Here is a 20,143-nt window from a genome sequence, read left to right on the forward strand (position 1 = left end):
ATTTTTACTAGAGGCTCGGTGCCCAAATTCGTGCATGGGTCCGGTCCGGCAGGCCCACCCATGGGCAAATCCAGCTGGGTGGTGATGGCTGGACACAGGAGGTTGGCCAGCTGGCCCTGCCCCCCAATCAGGGTGGGGTGGTGTGATCAGGGGTGGGGCCGGCCAGGGGGAGGGGCTGTGGGCATTTGGGCGGCCAGCCCCACCCCCTGGTCGAGGGGACAATTTGCATGTTAGCCTTTTATTATATAGGATTTTGGTGGGATAACATGTAAGGGAGGTTTTAAAAGATGAGGCAGCCTCCCAGGCAGGTCTGCTCTCGGACCGCATGAGGGGAAGCTCTGCTGAGGCCTTTGGTTCGTATTGATGCCTCCAGCCCAAGGGCAGGACGTCCTGAGTGTCTGGATCTTCCACCGAGCAAGCAGCCTGAACCACCACCAAATCCACTCACACACTTAAGCCCCACGGGCACCAAATACTAAGTAGCCAGGACAAAAGTTGTTATGGAAACCATTTTAATGGTAGGAAATGTTTTCACCAACTGCCCGGGAAGTTGTAAGGCCTGACCCACATCCCATGGGACCTAGGGCCCCTGGACAGCCACCCAGAGCTCCGGCCCCCACTCCCATTTCCACCCAGTGTGGGAATGTGTGTTTGGTTCTTAGACCATGGTCTGGGAAGTCACAGCGTTCCCCCATCCTGCATGTCCTGTTGCTGCCTCTGGGAAGGGGGAGTTGAGAACATCCCCATCCATAGACCACTCCCTATAGCTGAGCCTTGTAGTAGTTTTCACACAATTGCATTCTACTTGAGTCGTCCTGTCTCCATCTCACTAAGGTGGGAGTTAGGGCTCAGGGAGGGGACGTGTTTTGACCAAGGTCACAGGGAGTCAGTGACAAAGTGAGATTCAAACCCAGGCTGCCTCCCGAGCCTCTTTGTGCCTAAAACAGGAGCTAGGTCAAAGCAAGGATACTCTTCTTTTTGTTGCTAAATATTTCCATTGATTTACAAAGTTTCCTTTGGAAAGAAAGTAATAAATATACAATTATAAAGCAAACTCAAAGCTTTTGGTCTGGAAAGAGATGGCTGTATGGGGTGGGTGGAGAATTGCCCAGGAAGAGTGACTGTTAGCATGGCTGGGTGCTCTAGACCACGCGACTGGATCTGAGCAAATCACACTCTGTCCCGGCTTAGGACTTTTTGACTGTATGATAGTGCACACGTGCTACATGCATTTCGTAGAAACGGCACTTTGAATTTTGATCTTTTCCGAGGCTAGCCACATGGTGGGATTCCCAATTGACGTGGGATACCCTGCTGACGCTGGGTGGCCGCAGCTCCAGGTCAGCCACGAGCGCACGAGGGCAAACCACCGATGCTCTGTAGTTTACTGCCCCCAGCACTGGTTTGTCTTCTCACCCCAGCATGCCTACCAAACGCCCATCTATGTCTCCTGCTTCTGGTGAGAAGAGGAAGGCAATTCTTGAGATGAAACTCAAGATAAATGCCCAACTGGAGGCTGAGCACATGTAAGGTGGGCGGCTAAACTCTGATGTCCGGTAGGTTAGGTGGTAACTGCATTTTTGACTTAAAATATTTTCAAATTATGATGGTTTTTTGGGGACGGAACCCATCCTAAGCCGAGTAGCATCTGTACTTAGAGTGCCGTTCCTTTCTCTCCACAGTGCTTCCCTTAGAGAAAGCAGCTCAGCCCGCCTCTCCCGGGCATTGATTCTAAAGTGGTAGGCTCTCCCCGTGAGCGCTGGCGGGCCCTGGGGCCTAGAAGCACACCATGGGGCAAGTCTCAGAGGGCATTTCTCCAGCCGGTCTGCCAAAGGGAAAACTGCTGTTGTGGACACTACACAAGCCACGGCGGCAGAAAAGTGGCGGCCAGGGCTACTGATGCCGTGCTTGAGAGCCTGGCCGGGGCGCAGGACCCACCTCACACCCGCAGAGTGGCCACGGGATGCTGACATTCACAAACCATGTAACACGTCCCCCCACTCGTCCAGTGCACTCCCAGCCCAGCACTCCTACCCAGAACCGGGTGAGACACTGAACCAATTCAGAGATGAGGGTAAGATTTATATTCCTGTGGACAGTGGCATGATCACTTAGCCCTTGGGTTCAAATTCCAGCCAGCGGCTGATGGGAATGTGGTCCCTGCCGGAATGAAAGCACCCTGACGTCTGTCTTCGCCGAGGCAGATGGATGAGTCAGGTGTGACGCTTGTGTACCAGGACTGGGAGCAGTCTGCTCCAGCCCCTGTGCATTGTGCGTCGTCACACCAGCCGACTCGCACTGCAGCACCAGTGGTTTCTAACAACTCCCTGCAGAATGGAGCCTGTGAGAAGAAGGAAGTAACTCGGGCAGTTCCACACCCTGAGTTCTCCATTTCCTCCCGCAGAGCAAGAGAACTAGAACTTGCTAGCAGTGCCCTGGCCAGCCAGGGCTCTTCGAGGTCCTGAGGCAGCAGGTGAGGGTCTTGAGGGGCATGTCCAGGTAGAAAGAGGAGGCGGCTGCCCACCAGGGCTCTTGTCTCTCAGGCAGTTTCCAAACAGAAGTCTCCCCACTGCCAAGTCCTTTGGCTCGCCTTGTTCTTCCCCACCTCACCTCTCGCCAGCCCATATACCGAGCGAAGGAGGGACACAGAGAACCTTACAAAACTTGTCCGCTCTGCTCGGCTGGAGTCCACGGCTGCGTGTGCTGTGTCCACCTGACTGGGTAGCTAGAGTCTACCTCCAGGATATGTTGGGGACAAACAGACAGCTTCCAGGTCCCAGACCCTAATTTTTCTCCAGCGGCGGTCCAAGTGGGGCTGGCGGCAGAACCCAGAAGGGTCAGGCAGGCGGGCCAGGCAGGCAGTCCCGGCCCTGAGAGAGGTAGAGGGGCCCCGACAACTTGCACTTCATGCTGAAGATCCCCTTCTAGACTTTGGCATAAAAGTCTCCGCTTCCTTCTTAAGTTAGGGGTAAGAAAACACTCCTATCATGAATGTTTGGGATGAAGCCTCACATTCACATTGGCCTCAGTGGCCCATGCTTCCTGAAGTCATTCACCCAAGTCCAGTCCGACAGCTGAGTGGACTTGATCCTTTTGTACAGAACTGGGAGTCAGCTGGCCTTGAGCTCTTCCTCCCCACCAGAGAGGCACTGCCCCTGGTGGAGAGAAAGCAAGGGCCCTGGCTGTTAGACAATGGAATGTGGACACTGGCAGAAATGCCTCCAGAGGAAGGCCCAGGCCCAGAGAGAGGAGGTGACCTACCCAAGGTCTCGGGAACTGGGGCAGAGCCAGGGCTCCTGGCTTCTTAGCCCTGAGTTAAAAAGCATTTGACTTTCCATGAAAATAAATACTAAAAATATTGCCAAGTTACCACAGCCCATATTGGTAAGCCTCATTCCCAGTGACTTTGCCCAAAAGGCTGTGTTTTCTGTTTTCTAACTACAGTCTAAATCGCTTAAAAAATTGAAAAGCCATAATGTTCCATTCAGAAGGCAGTCCCGTTAGGTGACAGGCTCCACTTCATGGCCTAAAATTAATCACGTTTATCGGCTGCATAGAGGATGTTGTAGTGGGAAGTTTTATAGAGCAGGTAAACGGAAGGGATGGCAGCCTCGGGGAACACGTGGTGGTTCAGGGCCGTGTCCATCTCGTCCACGTACTCCACCTGCAGGGCAATGCTCAGCGCCTGGGACAGGGCCGTGATCTGGATGTGGTCACACTCCATGGCCATGGGCTCCACTTCCTGCAAAGGCCAAAACGGAAAACCCCAATTTAGGAAGGAAGCCCGGCTCTTGTGTTCCTGGGTCAGAGCGTGCCTGCCGCTCGCTGAGCCCCTGCTGGTTGTGGCCACGCAGGAGTAAGGCCTAGGAGCTACATCTGGAGAAATCCAGATTTGCCTCTGAAAACTGCCCAGTGTTTAAATGTTGGCAGCTCTTTCAGGTTCATGCTATGCATCATAAACAAAACACAACTTGGGGCAAATGTGACTTCGGGGCTGCTATTCCTTAATTAATTATGTCCACAGTCCAGTCCGAAGCCCTATTTCTCAGATGGGAAGTCTGAGGCCCAGAGCCACACAGTTCAGGCAGCTCACGGAGGATGCTGCTGGCTGACCAGGGAGGCTGGTGCTCAAGTCCCCTTGGGAGGGAGGGTGGAGAGCAGAGCCCAGGGCCGGGGATGCGTCCCCACAGCCGAGACCCGGAGGACCTACGTGAGTGCAGAAGTCTTTGATGTCCATCTCCTCGTCGATGAAGTGCCGGAAGAAGTCTGCGCGGTTCCTGATGAAGGCGGAGGTGAGCAGGCGCAGGAACTGCACGATTCTGTCGGAGGCGCTCTGGTCGTTGAACACCTTCAGCAGGCTGGCCACCGAGCCGTCCTTCTCCACCAGCTCCACCACACTGTAAAACTGGGCCCGCGGGTCAGGCGGCACAGCCAGACCCGCCCCGCCGCCCTCCGCCCGCGGGACGCCCGCCACCACATGTTCACTTTTAAATCCTCAAGTCAAGACCGCGCCAAAGCTAAGTAATGAGTGACTCAGCCCGGAGTCAGGTCTAGCGCACAGCAGTGGGGGTCTCCCTCCATCACTCGCTGGGATTGTTACTTAAGAGATTCAGAACTGAGCACCCCCCTTCAGGAATGGGGTCAGGGAGTGGGGTGGAGAGGAAGTAGGGGGAAGAGATTGAGGGGGAGGTTCCAGTCTGAGAGCTACTCTAATGAGGTGCCTCCTCCCAGGGGGAGGGCAGGGCTCTGAGCTCCCTGTCGCCCCACATCCCCATCAGCAGGAAGCACCCCTCAGGCCTTCCCAGCTGGGAGGAGCAAGTGAGGCACAACCACAGAGCCGTGGGCTGGGAAGTGGCTCGGGCCGGAGCCCATCCTGTCTGCTGGGTCAGCGTGGAAGGCCCCGGTGCTCAGCGTCGCCGCAGGTTAACTCACAGCATTAAAGAAGTTTCGGAACTTGTGCTCCTCAAAGCCGGCAGTCAGAAGGTCATTTGGGGTCTGCAGTACACGCTCTTTGAACCTAAAGGGGTAGATGGATGCTTACAGGGAAGTACAGGGAGCGCTGCTGTCACTGTAGCTGTCATCCCCTCTCATCAGCTGTCCCCCAATACAATGAGAAGGCATGTCACTAACAGGTGAAGCACCTCTCTGCCTCTCAGAGCACTGCCTCATGGACCACACACTGACTTGTTCTGTTCTCACTGTGTACAATCCAAGGAGGTGGGTATTATACCCATTTCTCAGATGAGGAAGGTGAGGTAGTCACCACCTGCTCCCAGACAAAGGCCTCTTGGCTCCGTCCCTCCTCCTGTCCCCAGGGTTCATCACCATCTCTGGCCTGGGCCATGCCTGGCCTTTCTTTGCTCCCTTTCTCCACAGGGACCTCCGAGTGACCTCCACAGCCTTCACCCTCAGCACCGGTGTCTGGCCTAGTTCACCAACCTCATCTCTAATCCAGTCCCACAGCCATTCCCCATGTGCCTCTCACCCCTTAGTCCCCCTGTCCCCTCAGCCAGGGATGCTCTTCTCAGTAGTGTGCTAGCGACAGTTTGTTCTCATTCACAAGAGCTAATTGTTAAATTTTTAAGAATTTTGCCAATCAGGTGTTAAACACAGCCATTATTTAAAAATCAAGTTATGTGCACTTATAATTAAGTTATGCTAAAAATAAAGATAATACTCAAAACATCATTTTCTGATTATTTTACTATTATATGCTCTTAAGGTTCTCTGTCGGTTGTGTACATATGGTAGGAACACAATGCTATGAATGACTCATTCAAAAGAAGAACCAGGTGGCTTAATTTCTACCCCCTTGGAGAGGATCTATCTTTGGAACAGGAGATGATGGCCTTAACCTGGCAGTTCTCAACCAGGGTGCCTCTCCTACCACACCCGCCCCCCCCCCCCCCCCACTCCGCCCCAGGAGATACTGGCAATGTCTGGAGACATTTTTGATTGTCCTGGCTTGAGGAGGGTGCTCCTGACATGGATTGGGTGGAGGCGAGGGATGCTATGAACATCCCACAGAGCACGGGACAGAGGCCAGCCCCACAGCAGAGCGATCCTGCCCGAAATGTCAGCAGTGCCACCACTGAGAAGCCTGCTTAGCCAGGGGTTCGGACACTGGGGTCCACAGATCAGCCCTGAGTGCTCTGTGACTGTTCGGTCCTTGGCTCCATCCCCGGCCACTTGGCTGCCCCCACCTCCAACACAGCAGGCAGCTGGGCATCCCTGAACATCAATGCCGCTGCCAGGCAGCCCTCCGGCTCCCTCCCTGGGTTAAGTGGGCTGTGCCGAGGAAAAACCCTCGATGAAATTCAGCACCGACGTAGCAGGAGCCCACCCCGTCCCACTCACTTGAGGACCTCTCTGCCCTTCCCCAGCAGCGACTCCAGGTAGGAATAGCCCAGAGCCCGGTAGAAGCAGTTCCCGTCCCCCTTGGTCTTGCGGATGGCGATGAACCTTTTGCTGAGTTCCTGTGGGAGACAGGGCAATGTGGACATCTGCAGCAACACCCCTGCTGTCATCTGCTGTCAGGGCGGGCCCGACCTCCCCCAGGAACACGCTCCCTCCCCTCAGACTGCCCGCCCCTTCAGTCTCCCAACTCCCATCCGTCTCATCTACGATCCTCTCCCCCGACCCCCTGCCTCACCTGGATTTTCCTCTGGTAAATCCTGTTTTCAGGATGATCCCGGAGAATTGAGAGAATGTCACATTTCTCTGATATTAGGTGGAAAGATGTTTCAGTCTGAAAGCAAAAAAAGCAAAGTGGGTCACTTTCAAAAGCAACTGATGGGCCCTCACCAAGTTCAAAGCCTCTGAACTGCGAGTTACCTGACATCGCGACTGTCACCTTCCCCCAAAAGACTTGTGTGAGACGTTACCAGGGTCCTGCATGCCCTGTTCCCTGCACAGGGAGTCAGGTCGCCCCCCATGGAAGGTACCATCTGGTACCCGCCGGACTGGTTCATCTTCTAGAATATAATGCCTCAAACCTAGCGAACCTTCATGCTAGAGTACGATATGTTCCCTTGCTGCCTCTGTCCTTCCCATCTCACTCCCTCATTCATTCCTTCTTGCAGTCATCCAACAATTCCCAAACACCAGGTGGCTTAATTTCTACCCCCTTGGAGGTACCAAGCACCAAGTAGTGCTAGAAATGCAGAGGTGGTAGCATCTGGCCGGACGCACCACCTACTGGTGAGAGTTCATATTGCAGCCCAGCTCTGAGTCCAGGTCAATTCCAACCCAGAGAGAAACCTCCTGACCCAGAGTCCGGGCCTGGGGCCTCAGGGTGGCTGAGAAGTCACCTGGCAGGGAGCAGGGGATGGCGGCGGGAAGCTCAGCGCCAGGGAAAGTGCAGGAGACTCTGTCCTAACAGCCACTCCCCTCAGGCCAGGTCTCTGCCTTATGCTTTTCCTGCCAGACTCAGGGCTCAGATGAGTGGGGAGCGGCACCCCTGCCTCCAACGCACCCGGGAACAGCTCTGATTTCAGCACAAAAATAACGTGAGGGGAATCTGGTGTTAAAGCCACTGGGGGTTCAGTTTAAAACCAGTGGCCCTGGTACCTGAGCACAACCCAAGGGGACAGTTCTTACGCAACAGTTCACAGCTGAGAGGTTGGCGTTAGTGGGGAGTTTTGTCAACGGAAAGCCAGTTTTCCATCAATTTATTGCCATCGTTTTTGACGAGTGCCTCCACCCACATGAGCCTTTCTGGGGTGGCCTCTCAGCCCCGATTCCTGTACCCAGCATCCAGGACAGAGGAGAGGTGCTACGACTAAGAAGCATTTTGGGGGGGGGGCCTGGATGCCCCGACCCGTCAATGTGTCCCAAGCCACACGGGCCTTCCTTGGCACAGGACAGCTTGTCAGACCCTCTGAGACCTTTTGTTCACCCGGCTGATTCCCAGGGCCCATCCCAGGCCTTGGACAGAGGAACGAATGAGATGTTTGTTGAATAGATTTCACCCCCCTGTCTGCACCCTCTCCCCTCCAGGAAGAGAATCCCCTGGTCCTTGCAGGTGCCTTTCGTTACTACCCCACGGCTCCTGAACAGCCAGGCCTCAGGCTCACGCCTCTACCTGTACCCCCTGCCGCCCTGTGGACCCCCGCCAACTACCCGTTACTGCATCTGTGAGCACCCTCCAGCCAGGCTCTGAGGTGCTGGTGGGCCTCTCATGGGTCCACCCTGGGCCCCAGCGGCCAGCCCAGCCTCCCTAAGAGGCCACTCTGCAGGGCCATCCTGGGCTGAGTCAGCCTTGTTAACCAGGCCCAGCCGCCCCGAAGCCACAACTCATGGCGTGGCCACAGCTTCCAGCTCCCGACTCCTAGAGGCCAGAGCCTCCAGGCTCGCCCAGCAGCAGGGCATGCCCAGAACCTGGTCCACCTCCCTCCTAGAAGGTACCATCACTTCCAGAGGCTCCCGGGGGCTCAAGCCTGGTTTTGACTGCCTGGGGCTAGGTCTCCAGAGTGGGCTGGCTCAGGGGCTGTAAGGAAATGCCCTTTTAAATGTCTACTGTAGGAGCGATGTGTAATATACAAATATGTGGAATGATCAAAACAGTTTTACTCAGGTGAGTAATCAAAAATACTTGGAGGCCAAAGACTTAGGAAAGGCCTAGAGCCCTGAATGCGTTTCCTATCGCTGTCTCACAAAGTAGCACAAACTCGGGAACTGAAACAGCATGGACTTACCGTTACCTGTGTTTCCTGGAGGCTCAGGGGAGAACCCATTTCCTTAGGTTTTTCCTTTTCTACCGGCTGCCGCACTCCTTGCTCATGATCCCTTCCTTCCATCCTCCCGGCTCCTTCTCACTCTGACCCGCCTGCCTTCCCCCTTCTAAGGACCCTTGCGATGACACATGGGCCCCCCTGGTAACTCAGGGTATCTCCCCTTCTCGAGAGCCTCACCTTCATCACACCTGTTGTTGCCGTGTGCGGTATCTGTTCAGGGGTTCTGGGATTAGGCTGTGGGTGTCGTTGGGGGGCTATGACTCAGCCCACCATCCCAATGCCCCTTCTCTGCTGTTTAGCTCAGCAAATAGGGAAGACCCTGTGCTTGGGCCCCCATATGTCTTGGGTCACAGTTATTGGCTGGCCTTGCAGAGACCCGGAACTAGAGACTGGCCCCCCCTCTCATTTGATGCCTGAACTTGTACAATATCCTCAGAACTGGTCTCCGGCTCTGACCTCTTCCTGGAGATCTGGCCTCAAATAGTCACCAGCCACTGGCATGTCTGACCAGCACCCCCAAATCACTGTGCCCCTACCTGCTCTCTCACTCCACCTCGGCCTCCCCTCTCAGGTGTCCCCAGCTCCCCTAAAGGCCCCTCCAGCCAGCAGAGCTCACACCGAAGACCCAGGAGTCCTCTTTGCCTCTTCTCCTCCCCCATCAACCCTGCTCCTGGGTCCAACCTGAGCTGCCACCATCTCCCCCAGCCCCAAGAGGCTGCAACAGGGTCCCTAATGGACTCCTGGCTTCCAACCCCACCCCCATCCCGACCATCCGACGCAGCCCCCAGGGCTGGCGGCTCATCATGTATACCAGGTGATGGCATGTCCTTCCTCAACACCCCAATGGCTTCCCTCCCTTGGGAGAAGACTGAGAGGACAGCTCCCACCCTCTACCATCTGGCCTTGCTCCCCTCCCTCTGGCTGAGCCCCAGCCACAGTGACACTCAGGGTGTTCCTCCAGCAAGACACACAGGTTCCTACCTCAGAGCATCCACACCTGCTGTTCCTGCTGACTGCAATGCTCTGCTGCCTCCTCACGTGACTCGGTGACATCACCGCCTGGGACAGGACCACCCAGTTTCATTTCATTCCTCTGACATGCAGGTTCCCTCGTTTATTTGCACACTGTCTCCCTCCAATAGGATGTCAACTCCATAAGAGCAAGGACTCTGCCTTCCAGGACTAGAGCCCCAGTGCCTGGCACCCAGAAATGCTCCAAAACTGCATGCTGAGTGGATGACAGCGAGTGGATGAGCCCGTCTCAGACTCCGGCCGGGCCACTCCCAGCCCCGTGTCCACTGCACTGCCAGAGCGATCATCAAAGTCAACCAGCTCTTCCTGCTCAAAAATATGCTATGGTTCTTCCCACTAGCAGAGTAAAACCCAACCCACGGCGCAACATGTTCTGACCCCGCCTGCTTTTCTTTTCTTTTTTAAAACATATTTTTATTGATTTCAGAGAGGAAGGAAGAGGGAGACAGAGAGAGAATCATTAATCGGCTGCCTCCTACACACCCCACACTGGGGAATCAAGCCCGCAACCCAGGCATGTGCCCTGACCGGGAGTCAAACCATGACCTCTGGTTCATAGGTTGGTGCTCAACCACTGAGCCACACCGGCCGAGCCCCACCTACTTTTCTAGACTCAGCTCTCCCCCCAGCTCCCTGCACCCACACTGACCACTATCTTTCCCTAGAACATTCCATTCTTAACCATATTTCCAGGCCCCCGAGCATACTGTGCCCTCCTGCCTGGGATGCATTCCTCCCATGATCCCTCCTGAAGGAACATCCTTCAACACCCCGTTGCCAAGCCCTCCTGGTGAAGCCCTGCCAGCACTCCCCCTCCCTCAGAGGGTGCTGGCTTCCCGCTGTGCTCCCAAAGCCCTGGTCAGACCTCAGGCCAGGACCAGGGGCTCCGGAAGTGCTTGTGTCCGGCTAGGTCTTGACCAACAGGCACTAAGAGCGGGCAGGCCCTGGCCTTTGTCCTCAGTGCCCAGCATGACTAGAATGCCCACTGGGGTCTTGTCTGACAAGTAAAAGCACCAAGTCACAGAAGGGCCCTGTGGTTTTCTGTTCACTACTGACACCCATGCATTCACCCAACGTTAAATGCACTTGGAGTGAGCATGGGACCCTCACCATCTACAGCCCCTCCCACCCCCCCGTGGCAGCCCCAGGTCTGGTCCTCATCCTTGCCCTGTCTCCCCACGGGGTTCTGTGTCTTCTAGCTGGGACCTTCCTCAAGCGCAGCCCATGACTTTGAAACGGGAAAGGAGAGAAGACACTGCATTTTCCAAAGACATTCTCCTCTGCCCACCACGCACACTCACCACCACTCACACCACACAGCCCAGGGTCCACCACGGTGCCTGGCAAACAGCAGGTGCTCAATAAATGCTGAGTGAATAGAAGAGAACAGACCCACGTAGCCTGTCTCTCTCTTCGCCCGCCCCCTCTTCATTATTAGGGAGGCTGGGTGCCTTGGAGATGTCCAAGTGGGTTGATCACTTCCTCTTGGAGGCACCCAAGCCTCCCAGTGATGGTGACCAGGTGAAGGTGTGATGCTTTTGACCCCACCTGCCCTCTAACTTCCAGTCTCATGAGTCTAGGGCAGGCAGAGCGGCGGGGTCAGAGGTCTCACTGTACAGCACCAAGGGCGGAAGCTGAGGTCCCAGGCCCCACTGTCCCTGCTGTTTCTCAGCTACCCAGTGGTGACCAGGAGGCATCCAGCCTCCAGCTCCAGGTTGGCTAAACCCATTATTACCCCACCTCAGGCTGCTCCCTGGTGGGTGACGCACAAACACCGGGGCCCCTTTCAGGGCAGCAGAGCCAGGCAAGCCCTTGGGCCCTGGGTAGAAGCAGGAAGCGGGTGCCACGCCTCAGCAGCGAGCTGGTTTGTCCAGGACGCTGGGGCTCAGGTGACCTGGCTGCCCACGCCACACCCAGAACGTGCCGGGCCATGACCCGGCTTTGACCCCTGACCCTGCCCAGCAGGATCCGGCAGTAGTGACCCATTTCCATGCCCAGACATGGGGGAAGGAGACCGAGCAAAAAGAACCAGGCACCTGTGCACACCTATTGCCAGGACTCTGATCACAGGAAAAGCCCCCCCCCACCCCCCCCCCCGCCCCTCAGGTGGTCCTCTCGGCAGCCCATTTTACAGATGAGCAAAACGGTGCAAGGGAGGGGACTGGGCCAGCCAAAGCCTCTGGGCTTCCCAAGGGGTGGAGGTGAGATTTGAACGCAGTGCTGTGACTCCCAGGGCCACCCACCTTTCCACTCCACAGGACAGGGGGGTGGGTGGGAGACAGGGGACCCACAGGGGAGGGTTCAGGCCGTCAGCACAGCATCCCCCTGGCTGCCTGGCCCCTCCCCAACCCAGGAAGGTGCCCTGATGTAACAAGAGCACTGGGGCGAGTCCAGAGGCTCAGGTTCAAGTCCAGACTCCCCCAAACCGTCCCAGTCCCCTTCCTGTCTGGGCCTCGTTACCCCACGCGCTCAAGCCCCCGGTTTCTCAGCTCAGACGGGGCTCTGAACCAGGGGCTCCTCCAGTCTTGGCTTCGCCCTCCCTCCTCCCCGTGCGAGTCCTCACTCCGAGCACCTGCGCTTGATGTGCGGCCCAGACGGGATTCTGTGGCCCGGCCACCGCGCACCCCCAGGTCCACGCGTGGGCCTCGGGAGGGGTGTCCGATGGCTGAGCAGCCGACTGGGGTTACTTAACAAAGAGGCGGCAATGCTTAGCCCTGGAGGCCCCCCCGCCCAACCTGGCTCCCGTGAGGGCACCTACCTCGGGGACACCTGGGACTAGCGCGCCTGGGCGGGGGCCATGGGGGCCAGGCTGGGTCCCCTTCGCTGTGCGTCCGCGGGGGGTGGCGGGGTGCGTCCCGGGCCCCGCAGGGCCTTCCGAGGAAGGACGGGGGCCCCTAGCACCCGCCCCGACTCAGTACTCCCGGGGTCCGAACGCCACGGGTCCGCGCTGGGACCTGAGCCTCGCCCCCGACCCCAGTCCCGCGAGTGCACATGCGCCAGGGCGGCGACCCCGCCTCCCGTGCCCACTCCCCGCTCCCCCTCCCCCGCCTCCCCCCACTACCACTGACCATAGTGACCGGAGCTGTCGGGCCAGGTCCCGCCCCAGCGAGGAGCGATCGGTGCGGGAGGGCGCCGCGGAGCCACCGGCTGGCTACGCCGTTGGTTCGGGCGGCAGGGGCCTCGAGGGCTGGGGGGAGAGGGAGGAGAATACACCCGACCGCTCCGCAAACCAGAGGCCAGACCTACGCTGTGTCCCAGCGAGACACACGCCCCGCGATTGACGTCTGAGGCGGGCAATCAGAGGCCGGCGCACAAAACGTCACAGAAAGTGGGTGGGCCTTCACGCGCCTTCAGCCTATGCGCTAGGGTCCATCTGACAGGGTACCGCCCCCTTTTAAAGACACAGAAAGCTTTTAAGTAAGGAAGGCGCACCCTCCGGAAAGAGAGGTTTTCCTTTGTAAAGGCTTCGTTTGTAACCAGAACTGCAAATCGAGGCCTTCTGGGAGATTAGCTGGTCCCCATTCATTCATCAGCAGCGCCATAGAAGTGCACTTGACTGAGATCAGAGAACAGGCACGTAGGGAACGTGTGTCCAACACATCAACTGCCTGCCCTTGTGTGGCTTCTAAGTGATATTTCATCCCCTTCCAACTCACGAATCAGTAGGTTGCCAGGCACCATTAATGTTTGTTGAAGAAATGAACTTCCGGGATTGTTGAGTCTGGGCCTCGGGAATTGTATGGTCACAGATGAGGCAGGGAGCGCGAACCAGGGCTGGTGACTCAGCGGGCATACAAGCTCATTATGACTAAACATCAAACAGGACTGTGTTTCATTCAAAGATGTAGTCACCCGCCCTTGGCCCCTGGAGGAGGTGCATTAGGCAGGGGAGATGTGCGTGGGGAAGGGGGCTCAGTGCACTGCATGTGCCCTTTCTGCCGGTATTAACACCTCCAGGAGCAGGCCGTAAGCTACTCCCCACCCCCCTCCCACGCCCCTGTCTCGGGCACCATGCGTGGCTCCCGGGCAAACACAGGTCTGTGTCTTCCGAGTGCATCTGTTGACTAGGTGGGGAGTGTGGGGGTCAATGGAGCTCAGGCAGCAATCACACTAAGAGCTAATTTTTACTGAGCACTTACTGTGTATCGGGCACTGCCCTAACCTCTCAGCCTTCATTATCTTTCTTAACTTTCTGACATCTAGCGTAGGGAGGTAAACTCACAGCACGCAGGGGGAGTCAATCCCAGGCAGCCTGAGTCAAATCCAGAGCTGGTTTTGAATGCACCGTGCATGTGACTGCAGGGGGGCCATTGCACACCCCTCGCCCCTATTTTTGGAGAGTTTCTGCTCTTTGTTTTTTACAGCCTAGGAAGCCAGAGAGGTGACAGAGCAGTCCATGGGGCTCAGCGAGGAAGAAGCCCGGCTGGGCTGGATCCGCAGACTCCTGACTCCTCAGCTGGTGCTCATTCCAGGCTGTTAGGCTTCACTCAGTGGAGGAATGACTGAGTCAGAGCGGTCACATGGGTGCAGGTGAGGAGGAAAGGGCTGGCGGGGCCATTGCCTGGGGACTGGTCTCAGGCTTAGCCCTGGTTGAGCCCACATCCAAGGCATTTGGGGTCCCCAGGAGGAGGACCCTGAGTGAGCTGGGGCTTCTAGGAACCCTCGTGTTGGATCGCACTAAGCCCTGAGCCCCTGACCCACTCTCCTCCCTGCTCCAGCCACGGCAGCTCCAAACTGAGTCAACCTTGCGGTGTGGAAGGGCACTGGGCTGGTTTGCAGCAACCCTGGGCCCCCGGCTGGATCGACTCTGTCACTCTATGCTGTGTGGCCTCAAGTGACTTCCAAGCCATCTCTGGGCCTGTGATTCCTCACTCAATGAGAGGGCTGGACCATCTGGGGGATTTAAAAAAGATTTTTAAAAACCGTTTTTAGTAGTGAAGCTTTTAAACAACACACAATCTTATCCAGAACCTCAGTGTATTCGGAATGGAATCTTTCCTCAACTCCAGCTCCAATAAGCAGGGGACATGTTATCTCTTTAATCTATTACCAATCAGGCTCCTTCCTGAGCTCTTTCTCTAAAACCCCATTAGAAGAGAAAACGTGTAGAGTCCAGCTGCTTTCAAGCTGGGTCCTAGTTAAAGTGTGAGCAGGCCTTTCGGGGGCCACCTCAGAGCTGGGGGTGAACAAGTTCTGTCTGAAATGACTTGGCTTTGTCTCCCTGCACCTGTTTTACCTGGTGTCCAGGCGTCTGGGGGAGGGGTCGGGGGATGGCTGCTATGGCCTCACAGGTTTGGAAAAGAGAGTCTTTGTGCCACACCAGCACAACCAAGGGTGATCCCAAGTCGGGGGCGGGGGGGGGGGCGGGTATGTGTGTGTGAAAGGATTAAGGAAAGACAGACAAGAGAATAATAGCTGGGCCTCGGTGGGGCCCTGCTCCCTGATGAGGAGACAGCGCCCACAAGCCGTGTCTTTATTTTATAGCAGATGCCACGAGGCAAAGTAGGGGCGTGATCACGTTGTTTACAGCATTCTCGTGAGTTCCAACCTCACTCAACTACATGCACCTGAACTCTAGCACAAGGCACGTGGGGCTACGTGTTCGGACCATAGATTCAAGCTTACAACCACAGCCGTTGGCTCTGCAGGAGGGACCGCAGGCAGCCATCCCCACCGGCAGGAGCTGTTCAGTACAGGCCCATCTTCCTGGCATCTTTACACGGTGCTTTTCTGTGCACTTGGCTTCCCCTGCCTGCAGGCAGGTGCTCTGCAGGGAGACCAGGACCCAGTGCACCCTCCCCTGTGCACAAGTGAACCCTGTGCGCTGGCCACCCCTCCCTTCCCCTCCCATCAGAGCCTGCCACTGTGAGCTGGAAACTCCTTGAGATACAAATTTGTGTGTTGCTTCACTGCTGGGGAAGGTCAGAAAGAACCAGAGCTATTGTTAGCACACACACACACACACACACACACACACGCACGCCCTCAGGGAGCAGAGCTAGGAACCAGCCCTGAGGCTGGTGGGCTGCCCTGGCTCCCACCCCACAGGGGCAAGGTTGCAAAAGAGGCTTTTATTTTTGAGAAAAGATCTTTCTGGGAAGAACAATGGAACTTGGGGACTGGAGAACAGGGGAGATGGGTCTGGCTGAATAGGAAGAACTTCCTGGAATTGGGGAAGGGGTGAAAGCAGGTGTCCTGGGACAGGGGCACTCCCAGCTCTCTCCTCACTCCCCAGGCACCATAGGACCAGGAGGAAAAAGGCCTGCGCTGCCCCAGGGAAGTCAGCACCTAGCCCCATGGAAGACCCGTTGCCCCTCCCTTCCAGCCACGGGGATGTTTGGGTGAGTGGTTGTCGTGAGCGAGGGAGCGTCCGGAAGGAGTCACTCTCAGGTGTCTTCCCACAATGCCTGGTTTATTAGGGAGACTCCCCCATTAGCCAATCCAGGCACATGCACTTACACACAGAGGGGGAGCCTAGCAGAGCGGGACACTGGTGGCGTCTGTAGGTGGAGAGACAGGCATTGGTCTCAAGCCAGGTGCCTGCAGTGGCGATCGAGTCCAGGGGAGTGGAAGCCCGGCTGGACTCTGAGTGTGACCCGGGGTACAGCCCAGCGCGAGCCTCAGGTGGTCGGAGCTCGAGTTCTTACAGCCCCGGGGTAGGGGGGTGGGGGAGGTCCCACTCAGGTCGGTGCTCAGTGGAGTCCTTATCTGAGAGTCCAGACTTCTGGTTTGGGGCCTTCCGGACCCCTCCTATGGGCGTTCCCGTTGCACCCCATCACCTCAGTCTTGACATAGCACTTGACACGACTGTCGTGGCTGACCATGACTCCACACTGGGTTGCCCAGGTTGCCCCAAAAGCCCACGCTGCTCTTGCTGTGTACAGTGGTGCAGTGACAGGACCAAAGATGGCTCATTCGACAGAGACTTATGCACATGGCCGTGTGACGGGCACTGACCGTGCACATCTGTGCACAAAATGACAAACACCGCTGCCCCCACTCAGCTTCTGTCCAGTGAGGACGTAACCTCCAGGGCTCTCCCTGGATCAGCTGCCCAGGGCCTCACACCCCAACAGGGTGAGGGAGGACGGGGAGGGAGCCCCCAGATGATGAAGCTTTAATTTTCCACCAGCCCAGGGAGATGGGACACGCAGTGAGAGGTAATGTTAGCGGGGAAACCAAAAGGAATGCGGTATTTCTTGTACCCTCAGAGAAGGTCCCTCCACATGCCAGGCTGGTCCAGCTTTTCAAATGTGAGACAAGAAAAGCTGGAAGAGAAATCATCTCACAAGGCTCAGCTACACCATGTCACTGCTCACTTTTCGGTGGAAACCAGACCCACAGCCCCTCGAGGGTCCAGGATGGGCCAGTTTCCCAGCCAGCTGCCCATTTGTGGGCTCCTCTGATGACAGTAGCTTGATTTCCCTTTGGGGAACCACACCTGTCCCCTTCTTTCAGTCATGCGGCACCCACCACCAGCTCCAGGGGACTAGCTTCTAGCCACCTCCATAAAACTCAAATAAAAATTTGACCCAGGCCTGGACAATCAGAGCATGGAATCCCCCCTAATTATAGAGATCGGTTAGAATGGACTCAGTAGCCTAGGCCTGGCCAATCAGGAATTTGTTTAAAGGGAGCCACATGACCCAAGGTGATCCAATCAGAATGAACCTGGGACTTGCCCCCGGACCTAGCGGGAAGAGACATTCTCTCTTTTCCTCTGACTTCCAGGCGTGAGAATGAAGCCCACATGCAGAGAGCAGAGGCCAGAGACAAAGGCGGACTGGATTCTGCGGACAACGAGCCCCTGATGAGCCTGTGCCTCACGCTGGAATCCTAGCCTTTCCATGTTAAAATTCAACACATTCTCTTTTTGGCTTAAGCCCAGTTGAGTTGGACTTGCTGCCATTTGGAACCAACTAGCTCTGGCTTTATTAACTTTAAATTTCTTGACCTAGAATTACTGAGCCAAAGGACATAAACATTTTAAGCCTCTTGAGACCTATCAAGTTGCTTTCCAGAGTTTATTCTGCAGAGAGCATCGCAGTGTCCGTGAGCCTAAATTACAAGCAGTAGCGCACTAGCTTAAGCATTTTAGGGGGGAAGAAATGATATGGTTTTTATTTTTAGTGACCTGAAATATGTTTCATGTTTATAGGCCATTTTTACCTATTCTGTGATTTGTTAAATAGGAACAATTGGTGTCAATCTTTTTCTTCGTAAGAGTTTTTAAAATATCAAAAATTGTTCCTTTTTCACCTTTCTCAACATTTCCCCCCAGTTTGTCTTTAAATATTTTGATGTGTTCTGAGGTAGATGTAGTTTTTTAAAAACATTTTTATTAATTTCAGAAAGGAAGGGAGAGAGAAACATCAATGATGAGAATCATTGATCAGCTGCCTCCTGCATACCTCACACTGGGGATCGAACCCGAAACCCAGGCATGTGCCCTGACCAGGAATCAAACTGTAACCTCCTGGTTTAGAGGTTGAGGCTCAACCACGGAGCCAGGCTGGCCGGGCAGTAGATGTATTTTTAATTTTTTTGTGATCAAATTATTTTCAGGTGTCACTCTGTTGCTTTCATGCTTCCAACATCCTTCCCAGCTGAAGACCAGGCCAATGTGGACCAAGTTTTCTCCTTTTTGACATTCCAACACCTAGTATTTCTTGCCTGTGTTTGGAGCTCTGTCTGCATCAGAACCCCCTGGGGCCGTGGTCGGCAAACCGTGGCTCGAGAGCCACATGCGGCTCTTTGGCCCCTTGAGTGTGGCTCTTCCACAAAATACCACGTGTGGGTGCGCACGTACAGTGCAATTGAAACTTCGTGGCCCATGTGCAGAAGTCAGTATTTTGTGGAAGAGCCACACTCAAGGGGCCAAAGAGCTGCATGTGGCTCCCGAGCCGTGGTTTGCTGAGCCGCAGTTTGTCGACCACTGCCCTGGGGGCTTGCTAGATTGTAGATTGATGGCCAGGTCACGGCCACACCAGGTGTCTGCTCTGATCATCCTGCTTCGCAAGGAGTGTGACAAAGCATCTGAACTTGACCTATGAATGCACACCAGGTGCACAGCAGGCAGACGGCAGGGACAGGACGGGGACCAGCTCTCCGCAGAGCCCTGGCAGGCGAAGCTACAAAGCCAGCCAGCCATGCCTGGGCCCATAAGGGGGTGCTATGTCCTGCACCTGGCAGGAGGGCATGCAGGTGAGATGGAGTGGGGGGCGGCCCTCACAGAATGCCAGGTGCACCCCATCATGCAGATGGGGACCCAGAGTCCTGGCAGGGGGGGATGTGCTCCAGGTGGGTCAGACCCCAGCTTAGGCATTTAGGATTGGCCATGACTCTAAGGCAGTGGTTCTCAAAGTGTGGCCCTGGGACCCCCAGCATCGGCATCACCGGGCATCGTGTTAGAAATGCAAATTCTAAGGCCTCCCTAGCCCAGACCTGCTGGGCCAGAAGCCCTTGGGTGGGGCCACGCCCTGTGTAACAAGCCTTCCTGATGCGTGTGCATGTCTGCGAATCACTGACCTAACGTGTGCCCATATAACAGGGAGGTTAATGGGATGCTTCAGGTCTGGAAAGTGGTTGTGGGGAGAGAAAGGGAATTGTGAGCATGAACGTGAGGGGGTCCCTGCCATGGACTGAGCGTTCATGCCTCCCCACTCCCATTCATATGGTGAAATCCTACCCCCCATGTAACTGTGGGGTCTTGGGAGGTGAGTAGGTCGTGAGGGCTCTTCTCTCACGAATGGGATTAGTGCCCTTACAAAGGGGCCGCAGAGAGCTCCCTTCTCTCCACTCCCCCGCGCCCCGCCCCCCGCCCGCCCCACCGGCCGCGATGGGAGGACAGCGAGAGGACAGTCCAGTGAACGGGGCAGTCCTGCCGCTGCCTTCATCTTGGACTCCCAGCCTCCAGAACTGGGAGAAACCAATGTCTGCTGTGAGGCCGCGCGGGCCACGGTCTTCTGTTACAGCGGCAGGATGGACCAGACATCCTCACGTGTGACCTCTGGACCAAAGCCCGAGTTCGCAGCCTGGCCCAGGGCCCACGACGGGTTCCCAGCCCACCTGCTCGGACGTTCCTCCACCCGTAGCCAACCTGGAAGTCCCCACCCTGTGTTTCCTTCACTTCCTTCAGTCCCTGCCCCCCCCCCCCCCCCCCCCCCCGCCCCCAACCTCCTCCTCCTGAAACCTGCCTCCAGCCCGACCGGAGAGGTTCTCTGAGCCCCAAAGGCCCCTGAGATCAGAAACTCAAAAGGATGCTCCCTCCTCACACCCCCTCTGTTTAAACTGCTCTTTAGACCTGACCACACTCGGCCGCCCGTCATGTTTAGCTCCTCTAATGACCTCGGTGGCCAAGTCCTCCCGCCCCCGCC

General features: G+C 56.2%; 1 protein-coding gene across 1 annotated transcript; it reads right to left on the minus strand.

Annotated features, from left to right (window-relative positions):
* Positions 1 to 495: 495 nt before the first annotated feature.
* Positions 496 to 13,001, minus strand: LOC139010180 (ubiquitin thioesterase OTUB2). The gene is made up of 6 exons (XM_070414331.1): positions 12,836 to 13,001; positions 6,653 to 6,748; positions 6,358 to 6,476; positions 4,933 to 5,017; positions 4,211 to 4,405; positions 496 to 3,742 (listed from the first exon to the last, which is right to left on the minus strand). The coding sequence occupies exons 1-6, from the start codon at positions 12,836 to 12,838 to the stop codon at positions 3,533 to 3,535; spliced, it is 708 nt and encodes a 235-aa protein (XP_070270432.1). The 5' UTR covers positions 12,839 to 13,001; the 3' UTR covers positions 496 to 3,532.
* Positions 13,002 to 20,143: the final 7,142 nt, after the last annotated feature.

The sequence above is a fragment of the Myotis yumanensis genome, unplaced genomic scaffold, assembly GCF_028538775.1.
Source record: "Myotis yumanensis isolate MYYU_CA2020_CCGP unplaced genomic scaffold, mMyoYum1.0.hap1 SCAF_1, whole genome shotgun sequence".
NCBI classification, from domain to species: domain Eukaryota; kingdom Metazoa; phylum Chordata; class Mammalia; order Chiroptera; family Vespertilionidae; genus Myotis; species Myotis yumanensis.